We start from the raw sequence: 12,183 nt of genomic DNA, 5'->3' as shown, positions 1-12,183 counted from the left end.
TTTATTGTTAGTGAAAATGTAAGCATGGTTTTTGTAGTTTATTTCACAGTTACTTAATTAGCGCTGAATGGTGTCAAAAAGGCAACAAAAATTAAGGCAGATTCGGTAGAATGACAAAATACAAACTTGTTTGTGATATAATGTTTGTCCTGCCTTAACACATCCTCGTTAAATTAGTCAGTTAAAGGACAAATGCTTCAGCTCCCCACGGCGGATCATTATTTTGACTAAAATAACAGCATAATAATTAGCAAAATTATTTCGCATAAATGCACTTATTTTTGGGTTTGTGTAGGACCCAGTTATGTGCTCCAGCAGCCACACTTACCCAGTGGGAGTTTTTAGTTTTAATTGCCAAATCCAGCAGCCAACACTTCCATAATATCAAACAACTTCTTGCTGTTAGTAACACAAAATTCTGTAGGCCATTTTTTGGTTTTCACAACAATCAGTTCATTTGAATTAGACTGCTTGTATATTAAAATTACAAAGCACTTAACACAAAATCACATTGTGGATATTCAAAGCATAGTCCAAATAAAAGTAAATGTTCAGTTCATTGCATTAACATCACTTCCATGCACTTGAAAAAACGTGTTTCTTTCATAAATCCTCTCGAAGATGCCAGAATACAACACATCTAGTTATGGGAGATACTATTACACAAATAAAAACCCAATAAAAAAACATGATTATTTGTTGCCGGACCTCATTCAATAAATATATTTCCTTGGTTTAAAAAGTAAGCACATTATGAATAGTACAGACAAGCTACAAGGTAAGTACAAAACACTATAAACATGTGTTTCAAGCTGGCAAGTACGTAGGTTAATATTTGACCAATAGGAAAGTTATAAAATGGTGTACAACAGCAAATAAAATTTCATGCGACAAACTACTTATCTTCAATATTGAAAGAACACTAGTGTTTGGAATAATAAATTTTACCCAACTAACAAAAAACCACTAAACCAAATATTACAGTTTGAGCTCATCGAAGTTATCCTTTAGCCCCTGCCAGCACTGGTAATATTCCTTATCTAGACATTCACAGGTGGCATTTCCCCATTTTGTAACTGCCATGCTGAAAGATGACTCAAACATGAATGCTTGGGACCCCTTGCCAATAAACTCTTGGGTCAGAGCTGCTTTGGATGCACTTTCAAAACATGTCACATCAGGGCCATGAGGTGTCATCATGCTATGAAGGGTGGCACTGCCTGGTTTGTTTCCAACTTTCGCTTCATATGAACCTTTGATAACCCCCATGTACTCACTCATGCAGTTACGGTGATAGTAAGGGGGGCGGAAAGTGTGCTCCTGCACTGACCAACGGGGAGGAAATATCACGAAATCAGCAATTGCCACACCTGGCCTAGTTGACTGAGCAGTTAGTACTGTAAAAATGGAAGGATCGGGATGATCGTAAAGGACTGCATTAATCACCATAAACTTGTCCAGATCATATTTGTAAGGGGCATAATTGCCATGCCAGGCCACCACATCAAACGGAGAATGACCTTGCTCAGCAGCAAAGAGCTTTCCCTGAAACTTGGAAATTATGGTAAAGGTTCCCTCTACCCTTTCAAACCTAGCAACAGGAGTTAAAAAATCCCTAGGATTGGCAAGTCCATTAGCTCCAATGGGCCCAAGGTCAGGTAATACAAAGTGGGAACCAAAAATTTCAAGAATGTATCCACGACTTGGCCCAGAAACATCGACATGAAATCTCATTCCCTGCTCAATTACACAAATTTCGTTAGGAGCAACGACCATGATTCCAAACTCTGTCTTAATTGTCAGTTCACCCTGCTGTGGAACTATCAAGTAGTCACCATCAGAATTGTAAAAAGCCTTTCTTTTCATTCCAACATTGCAAGTATAAATGTGCACTGCAACACCATTTCTTGACCTGGCATCACCTGCTCCGCACACTGTGGACATGCCATCAACGAAGTCCCGCTCAGCTTCAGGAATGTGATATGGATTCCACCTTAACTGGTTTGGGTTTGGTTCATCTTCATCCCAATTGTGGGTAATACCCCCAACCTGAACACTCTGTTTGTAAGGTTTGAATGGAGTGTGTTTGGCAGAGGGCAAAATTCTGTATAACCAGCTACGCTTGTTTGTCGTTCGAGGGCAAGTAAATGCAGATCCAGAAAGTTGCTCTGCGTACAAGTTGTGTGGGCAATTCTGTGGGCTGTTTTGTCCCTCAGGCAAAGCATCTGGACATCTTGGATCAGTACTGGCAAACTCATTCCCAAAACCAGTCAAGTACTTCAGTCCTTGCATTTTGCAAACAAGCAGATCAGCAACCTATTTTTTGTTGGCTAACTAGAACATAAAAGTTGTTTTCAGTGGTACAAATAAACATCGTTTTGTGCAACATACTAATGAGAACTGCATCAATCCTATGAAATTTTTATTGAAATGGATATGTTTTTCTCAATGTTCAAAATAAAAACTTTTTTTCCGCGCCTGCGTACACAACTTTGTCTCTAACACAACAAAACTTTTTGTCCGGACCTGCGTACACAACTTTGTCTCTAACACAACGTTCAATTTACAACCTTTTTGCAGATCTTAAACAAGACCGGCTTTCCGCAAAACTTGCTTTCTAGAAATTGTGAACCGCGCCGTGTTGTTCTTCTTGTCGAACCTGATAACACGTGAAGATTATACATACAGCAAGCGCAGTGATTGGTTTAATAAATGGGCGTTGCCTAAGGTCGACGTGACCAAATTGAAAGGGGTGTGACGCATATGGGTTGCGAAATGTTTTGGAATGGATATAATTACAGCTTCGATGTAGTTGGTTGCTTTGTGTTTCTACTAACACATCGCATTGTTTAACAGTTTGGAAAAGCAACCTATTATTTTAATATTCTGAAGGTTTGCCCCAAAACAGTGGTTTCAACCTTTCCTGACCAATTTTTTGAACACCAATGTGATATTTGGTTTCATAGATGGCTGTCACAGTTAAAACAAGGTGCACTTGTACGAACTATAGCCTGTCCGGGTGGAGCATAAACTACTTCGCGGCTCACAGGAATGCATAGAGCTGATGGGATATAACATTACTTCATCCGCCGCTTCGATCCTACGGTAGAGTGAATCATAACAGACTGGATAACATCAATGTTTGTTTTTGGCAATACCTACACGTCATTATTTTCTGTAAACTAAACGTTGCTCATTTGCATTGTAGTCTTTCGTGCAATGATCTCGGACACTCACTTGTTTTGGGAAGTTTTTTTACCAAATTTTGAACCCCTGGCAAACAAGCTGATCACAGTCTTTTAAATGTATGATTTGCAGAAAGGAATTCCTTTGCCAACCCGTTGCACAGAACGATCACAAGCTTGCAAAGCACGATAACAACTGGATGCATGGAAATATACTCGGAGAAAACAAACATGGGAGTGGGGAGTTGCGTAAAATTTGCTTTTCACAAACGAAAGGTAAACAATGAAAGAAACTAAACAGGTTGTTGATAACCGAATTAAATAAATACAAACAAGGAGAAAATCCGTTGCCATTTACCATGGGTTAACAACGGACGAGATATAACTAATTCAGGACGATATATACTTGGACGTTAATATTGGTCTATAAATCTGAAATACGTTTAACAGAAAACACACAAATAGATGTATGAAATCTATGGAAGAAATGAACCAATCACCAATTATATTTCGGGAGAAAAATCAGCCAAAATACTAGTTTTTTCCTCAACATACATGAACCAGAATGCACTTGAGACCAGCACCACAGATGCTCCATGTTAATTGCACGGGGTTTAAAGTTGTACTGCGGTTAGTTTGTTGTAATTCGCCAGATGGCAAAAAGACATTCATTCGAAAAAAGTCAAGAAGCAACTTTCGCAACGGACAGAACATGGAACAAATCTTGACAATCAGCAACTTAAGGAATTGAGAGATGGTTGGTCTTATAGCGGTGCAAGAATTTAAAGCAGCAAAGGGACTTAAAGGGGGGTCGCATACAATAGTGACATTGTTTCAATTTTAATTAAATTGAATAAAGGTTCAAAGAAAATCTGTAGCATTGAGAATAATGCGATAGTTTAAACCACTATCGTACAATAATTAACTAAATGTTTACATTTATCCTATGCACAGTATAAACAGGACAAAAGATGTACATAAACAGGTGTTATCACCGAAATCCAGTAAGTTGAACAATAACAAGGCAAAGAACCTTCCAAGGAACTGAATGAGGTGGAAAAAGGGGCCCGGTACTGCACAGTCGCAACAGACATATTTTGTTGTGGGCGTTACATGTACATTTTGCCGATCATCACCTCACTGGATTTGAATGAGGGAAGGAACCTATGTTCCAGGATCGATAGAACCTTGTACTATAACATGTGTTATAATATCCACTCGATGTTCAAATAATTTAAAATCTCTAAAACAAAAAACTTGCGTGCATTGATCAGATTACAGCAGCTAAAAACAACCTTGCAGCGTACGACGTTGTTTAAGAAAAGATTTTGTTAGATTTTTTAGGAAACAAGAAGTTAGGTTTAGTCGTGAGTTTACATCAATATCCTGCGATCTGGTTCGTGTTATAGGAATTGAACCGACGGAAAAGCACCAATCAGAAAGCCGGAGAAAGCAATAAATAAACTTATTGTTTTAGATCTCAAGCTGACCTACATACGAATAAAGTTGTGGTAGTTTGTTTCACAAATCCGATTATTTTTGGAGGAAAATCGCCACTTGGAAGTGTAATCTCAAGAAACACATCTTCTTAATGAAAATCGCCTATAACACGCTATTAACTAGACAGAATCTATCCCGCCTCCGCAACGCCACAAGGCGGCAAGGTAAAAGATTTGCGCGACCAGCAGGGAGAGTCGCTACTTGCGCGTTTCTGCGATGCTGAGCTGCGCGAATCCAACCAACGCTTTCTCGTCTGGGACCTGATTGGCTGAGAGACTTCCCTGGTGGAGGGCAAAGGTCGTCTTCGAGGGATGCGGTTCGCTGGACACGAGTTGGGAGATTTTTGCGGCAACTGGAAGAGAGAAAATGGTAAATTCGCCTATTTTTTCTGTTTTTGTTTCAAGAGCACAGCAATGTCACTGCGGCCATAAGAAGATGATGTCAGCTTCATCGTGTTGTCTTGCGGACCGGTGAAAATCTCCATGCGATGGAAATAACTTATTATTTTGCAATAGCCGTGTTTTAATAACCTCTAAATCAGTGATTCCCAACCTTTTTGTGGTTACGTACCACTTAAAGGTAAAATGATTTCGACGCGTACCACCTAGTTGAGGGTCACAAAGTAACCTAGGGGTTGAGGTAACAAATATTTCGGGATCATTTACGATTTCTTAAATTCGCAAATTACGGAAAGGTGATCGTGTACTACCTGGAATGCCGTCGCGTACCACCGTTTTGGAAACACTGCTCTAAGTAGAGTGTGGCTAGGAACCCTTGTTTCAGGTTGTTGGTATGCAGTTGGTTTGAGAATACTATAGCGTGTATGACACACACATAATCAGGTCCCGGAAATGCAACTTATCTGTGGGCTTTTAACAATCATGCGCATGTATGCTACGTGACGTCATTGCGTGCAAGATGCACGCCGCAACCGATGAAAATTACTGTAGATATTACGAAAAACATTTTGCGACCTACCAATGACTTTGTCCAACCCGTTTACAAGTCCAGCGGTCACCATTTCTTGTGACAAACCGTCTGGTGTGTCTTGTCCAACCTTATATTCAAACTTGATGTCGTGCAACTCGTTTTGGGTATTTCTAAAAAAAAAAACATTTTGAAATTAAACTTCTCAAATTGCGTTGTATAAATCAGACGATATTGAAAACATAAGTGTAAATTTGCACATGCTTAAAGTATACACAAAATCACCCAATGCAATGTGGAAAAGATTTACTAATAAATTGATATTCCCGTATCTGCTGTACCTGGTTAAACCTACGTAACCTGTTTGGCGACAAAGAGGGCAGTGGAAGGTGATGTGAAAATGTTATAAAAAAGGGGAAATGAACAAATGCTTTGCAACAGGAAACACGTGAAAAAATGTTTCGGCATACCTTAACCGTAGCACGAGGTTGACAAGGGGAGGTGTGCTTCCTTGTGGCGTTGCAGGTTTATCAACAGGCGGGGCTGCCTGCTTGGATTTCGTCGATGACCTTCTTTCAACATTTTGTACTTCTGCATTCTGATTTGCTGCCGCTTGCGTCGGTGGTTTGTCGCCTGTGGCGCCATCAGGTGGCGGTAAGTAAAAGCTCGGATGTGTCGGAGATTTGGGACTAACTGGGACGGGTTCTTCATTGCCACCTTGTGGTGTTGCGGCGGTAGAAGCTTCAGGGGTCGAATTGACTTTCATAGGCTGAAAAATTAATCTTTGTCAAACACTGGTTTTGAGTACAAAAATCCAACACTTTAAGATGAATTCACTGAAATATTAAAAACACAACTGCCATTAGTTTGTAAAAGCTTTTTACTTGTTTTTCATCCACAGGAGTAGATGGTTCATTATCACTGCCATCGTCATCCTTATATTCATCGTCACTCCACTCCCACACCCCATCTTCCTGCTTCCGTAATCGTCCACTCGACCCAGGGACACGCTTCGGCTGAAACCAAATTTTAACACAATGTTTTAATTTCTAAAACCAACAAAATTTCAAAATGATGTTGTGGCCTTGGGCGTATCCAGGGGGGGGGGTCAATATTTTGGTCTTTTTTGGTAACTAAACAAACGTCACTGAATTTTTTGTCAAAATCCGCGTGAAAACCAGAAATTTTCTTGGACGTTGACCTAAAAACAGCATCGTGCTTGCATTTGCCATTGTTTCCAAACAGGGAGCATCGTTAACGAACACTTGGCATTGTTACCAAACATTTTGCATTGTTACGAAATAAATGTCATTTTTCGTCAGTTTACGGACGAAACGTCGTTTTTCAGTGGCCACGTTGTAACGACAAGCGGTTTACTTGAGTGAAAGTCAATTTGTTAAGTTGTTAAACTTTGAAAGCAGTAACTTACATCGGGTGTTCCATAACGTTACACAATTGCGCAAGCCAGAAAGCCACCGTTTATGTGACGATTGGCGCGAACACCGGCGTTCGTATTTTGCGATTCTCGCCCAGAATTAACCTCAGTTTATACCTTAAAATCGGGGAATTCCCTAAAAAATTTGGACCCCCCCTTTAATAATTCCTGGATACGCCCCTGGTAGTGGCCACATAAATTACATCAAATCATGTAAACAAACCTAGGTTAATAACAGTAGGGGCCAGTCTTTTTATTCTCTGAACTATGAGTAAACCCGTGATTTGATTGGTATGGTTTGGTTAATTTGTGGTGACAACGTGTAAAGTAGTGCATTACAATCCTTGGAAGGTCTATCTTTTTGGATAAATGTTGCAGTGAAATAAGCTTACTATGTATGACATAACAGACTGTCACTAAAACCAATGTGAATTGACAGATAAAAAATTTCACAAGAGTTTAAATACAAAGGAATCAACCACCACAATTTCAATTCTTACAGTTTTTCCTCTGTCTTTGAGGGTGGGTGCAGTTGTAAGCAAATGGTCAACTAAATATTCCTTGCTCTTCCCCTTTTTAAAGAAGGCTTCTTTCAACAGTTGAGCAGCAGTTGGTCTGAGCACAGCAACATAATACTCAACTCTTGCCCAATCTTTTTGTGGATTTATTTGGTTATGTCACTCTACTTATTTTGTTTTTGGTAAAAAATACACCATTCATTTATTTAGGTTTAGGAAATATGTGACACAATAAGAAAATCTACATACAGTTTAAAATACAATAAATACATGAAACAAATGAAGTAGAAATTACTTTTATTTAGATATTGTAGAAAAGTTATAATACATAACACCACAATTCGTCAATGAAATATCCAGGAAATAAGTTGATGATGCTATCTCAGTATTTTATGAGAAATACATTATAATAGTTAGTTGATAATAGAATGTATTTATAGCCAATAAAATAACCAAGCACACCCTAACTTCACCAATGCATTGATATGGTTTTAGGATGATAAAATATTTCTGTTTGGTTTCTGTGATCGGTCAAAAGTGTTAAATTGTCACTATTTGAATTTATAAATCCATTACGTCCATATTTACTCTCTAGGGTGATTATTATTCTGTTAATCAATATTCACCAAGCTGCCAACAGCCAAAGGAATTTGAGAAAAAGGAGGCCAATCAAGCATTAATCTAATATTTCACACATGTCATAACATGCATATCTATTTATCTGTTTATGGAACAAACAATAATATTGACAACTGTAGAATTAGTAATAGCAAAGTAATAGCAATGTTTTTGAATTCACTACAATGATCATGTGGATAACACAAAAAGCATTTTTTTCAACTGAGCATGAAACAATGCAATGTGGTTCTACTGCCAACAGTTACTTACCGCTTTTCAGGATCTTTCTGCAAACAGCTTTCAATCATCTTTCTGAACTGCTTGGTGTATTTTTTAGTTATGTTTTTGTCTTTTACTCCCGTGTCCAAACTTGGAGGGTCGTTTTGTAACGTCAAAAACAAGACCTACAAAAATACACAGTTCAACTTTCAAGTCCTAAAAGTTCGTGTGCTAGTAAAATTAACTGTACTTGGCAAAACATTCAGCGGGTCATTGGTGCTTTTTACTAACACAAAGACAAAAAGCTGCAAATGGTTTATTTGCATAATATGCATTTTTTCACCTTCATCGCAGGAAATTGGTGATAGGGGGCTTTCCCAGTTGCAAGTTCGATAGCTGTAATTCCAAAACTCCAAATGTCGGCTTTGATTCCGTAGCCATCTGCAGCCTAGGCACAAATTTAAATAATATCTACAAAATTTAACATGTTACTATTAATGAAATGCATGTCTAAAAGATAGTTTAGATTTAGCAATTTCACCAAGAAAAGGCAACAGAATCAGCTATACATGCCTAAAAGCATATTATACTGAACACATTGCCAAAAAGCTTTATGAATAATTTATGCCATTTAATAGAATATTGACATTATGGTCAACATTAAAACAAGCTTTCAACATGGCAAGGAATTCATTTGGAAATTCTTACTTGTTCCATGACTTCGGGAGCCATCCAACAAGGGGTCCCCACAAATGTATGTCTCGTACGATCTCTTGACAAATTTCCTCCCGATGCAATAAAAGAACTGACACCCAGATCAGCTATCATCACCATTCCATCATCTCCCAGCAATATGTTGCCTGCTTTTACATCCCTGTAACAATAGACAATACATGCGTTGCTTAACACACATAATTGTTTTACTGGGAGCACGTTCATGTAAAATCTAAACCGAGTACAGTGAAAATTATAATAGAATTTAATCATGCAGCGTAAGACTTTTTGTAAAATTCTGTTTATAATAAACCAACATTTTTGAACAGTACATGATATTTTATACATGTGCACTCATTATATGGGTATATTAATACAGTCAATTCAAAAACATATCTAAATTCATTTACACAACATTGATTGTCATTTCCTACCAGCCCACAACAAAACGTGTCTTTGTGATGCTGTATTTAGACTGACCTTAACTTCGTTTTGCAATCAACAAATATGTGACATGAACCTTAATAGCTCCAGGCAAAATACTGACAACAGCTTATAATTTTACCACCTAAAACTATTGGATTTATAAAAATTAGACTTGTGAACATTATTTTTGAATCCAACAAATACAGGTTAAATCAACAACAGAAGTCTGCTTGGAAACGTATTAAACTTATCACATGGCAACCAGAGTATTTTTAACCATCATGGTTATAAGAAGGCCCCACTGGCAATTCATGAAAGTCTTATTTTGTTGTGTACTTTAACTTTACAGCAAAAATGGTGTGAATGGGTTTTCAATTTGAATAATATTACATACTTGGCAAAGACAATTGGTCTGGACATTTTTATGCAATTGGCCTAGCATATAGATTAATCAATAGTGTGGTGTCGCCTACCGATGGATTTGTCCATTCTTATGCAGATAATCCAGGCCCTTCAGCACTTCACGCAAAATTGTTGCTATAATAGTTTCCTCTAGAACACCATTTGTAGCTTGGTTGGTTTTTAATCTGTGTTTTATGATGTCCAGGACTGAACCTACAAAAGCATGACTATTTTATGTGTTGAAACATTTTGTTGTATTGCATTTAGTTTAATATTATATATATAAAATGGAACAATTTACTAAAAAACTGCTAAGGTGTATGCGCATTAAATATTTAAAATGATTAGTCATTTCTTACACAAATTATTTAAAATCTTATTCAACAAGAGGTTTACATAAAAAAACTATCAATTATTAGAAGTGATTTATTTTCACATTTACCAGCACAGGGAGTAAAATACTTGACATTTAATCCAAATTTATATTGGACTATGAAATCCCACAAGGCATTGTAATATACAACACAAAACTTGTTTAAGCGGCACTTTCGGGCAAACAGTCGGTCTCGCATCCCCATAAAGCTGTCATGGTTATCATGATCAAATCTGAAATTTATGATCTCCATGGACCTCTTTGTTTGACCTGATGCCTGACCTTGGTGCGTGCAGAAAACATGTTAGCTTACCTTTTCCAAGAAGTTTCATGATCAACCAAACTTCGGTTTTGACAACAAATGCTTTGTAGAAGTGCACCACATTAGGGTGGTTACACTGGGACATGGCTTGTACTTCTTTCTGCACAAAATTTGACGGGTTATTTTTTTTTTACCTATAAACTTTTTTGTGTGTTTTTTAATCTTGGAGCAAGGCATGCTTTCTGTAATAATAAAGGGTCATAATTTTTGCCAGTAAGCCAAAATATTGAACGTTTGTATAAGGTATATACAGCAACAGGCATTTAAATTGCAAAACAACTACGCTTCAGCATTTGGTTGTTGCTGGGCCATACAACGACAGATTACAATAGCATGACACACGTTGTATCAACAAGGACAGACAACTTCATTATTACCAACAATTCATCCTGGTTTGTTGACTCAAGAGAGATACGCTTGATTGCACACATCTCTTTCCTTGGTTTGCAGAACGCAGCTTGGACAACTGCTGTTGCACCATGTCCTATAAAAAGGAAATTAGTAAAAACAATAATAAAACCTATTATATAAATGATATCTACCAAAATACAAGTGCATAATTACATATACGTAAAATTTTCAGGTCTAATATTTTGGTATGATAGAAAAAGTGTTGCTTTTAGAGTTTGGTTTTACTCATCTACATCATATCAAGATCTTCGACATAGAGGTGCAAGGCCAGATTGGAAAGTTTGTAATTTGGGCCAATGTTAAATGCACCGACAATGCATGAATTATCACAACATTTCTCATGGTAATGCATTAGCCAATGTTTTTTGCACAAATTGTCGGCAAATTTTCGCACAAGATTTATTCCAATCAAGGTACGAACTATTGTTGTGCTAATGTCAAGCCAAAATGAAAACAAACATAAGCAATGCATTTTGTCTGTGCAATGTGATCTAAGTCCCACTGAAATCATGCATCAGTTAGATTAGATGAATAACTTTTTGGTTTAGTTATTGTTGATACGTCATTACGAAAACCTTTTACAATGCATGTTTTTCAAGTTGCATCAAAAATGACTCAAAAAAAGATGGAAAAAATAACACAATGACAACACAATAAAGCTTACACTTTTCACAAAGTAGCCTACAAGTTAAACTTACCAATAACTTCTTGAAGCTCGTATTCATCTTTATTTATGGGCCATGGAACTTCAGTTGAAGGCTGAGTTGCCGCCATTTCCTATTTTTCTCTGCACAGTTTTGCCTCTTGGACACCCCAATAACAACGAAGTAACAAGTTTTGTGAAACCGATGAAAATTGCCTGGTGGATGAACGCTGTAAGAGCACTGCATGCGAGTTTTAGTGTGAGATTTCCGTGTAACCACTGGACCATAACGGCTACATATGACATGTTTTACGCCAAAGTACATAACATTCGAAAGTGAAAGTCCATTCGAAAAGTACACAAAAATGTGAAAAAACCTGACCCTGAAGACAACAAAGTAATATTCTTAAGAGTGTTTTTGAATGTAGTTTCATCGCAAACGAATCGATGACAAATATTTCATCAAAACAATTTACTGCCGTAGGATCCG

The 12,183-nt window shown here is 37.5% G+C and overlaps 2 protein-coding genes across 2 annotated transcripts; both read right to left on the bottom strand.

The window, feature by feature from the left end:
• Window positions 1–79: 79 nt before the first annotated feature.
• LOC145900522 (homogentisate 1,2-dioxygenase-like) lies at window positions 80–2,330 on the bottom strand. Its single transcript, XM_082988864.1, has one exon. It carries the CDS (start codon window positions 2,290–2,292, stop codon window positions 979–981), a length of 1,314 nt encoding a protein of 437 aa, XP_082844990.1. The 5' UTR covers window positions 2,293–2,330; the 3' UTR covers window positions 80–978.
• Window positions 2,331–3,320: 990 nt separating this feature from the next.
• LOC145893231 (serine/threonine-protein kinase OSR1-like) lies at window positions 3,321–11,919 on the bottom strand. The gene is made up of 12 exons (XM_082982107.1): window positions 11,749–11,919; window positions 11,017–11,123; window positions 10,631–10,739; window positions 10,016–10,157; window positions 9,111–9,276; window positions 8,746–8,850; window positions 8,454–8,587; window positions 7,548–7,662; window positions 6,497–6,628; window positions 6,083–6,381; window positions 5,664–5,785; window positions 3,321–5,037 (listed from the first exon to the last, which is right to left on the bottom strand). The coding sequence occupies exons 1-12, from the start codon at window positions 11,822–11,824 to the stop codon at window positions 4,883–4,885; spliced, it is 1,662 nt and encodes a 553-aa protein (XP_082838233.1). The 5' UTR covers window positions 11,825–11,919; the 3' UTR covers window positions 3,321–4,882.
• Between the last annotated feature and the right edge of the window lie 264 nt (window positions 11,920–12,183).

Source organism: Ascidia mentula, chromosome 1, assembly GCF_947561715.1.
Source record: "Ascidia mentula chromosome 1, kaAscMent1.1, whole genome shotgun sequence".
Lineage (NCBI taxonomy): Eukaryota > Metazoa > Chordata > Ascidiacea > Phlebobranchia > Ascidiidae > Ascidia > Ascidia mentula.
This window is presented reverse-complemented; position numbering and strand designations above follow the sequence as displayed.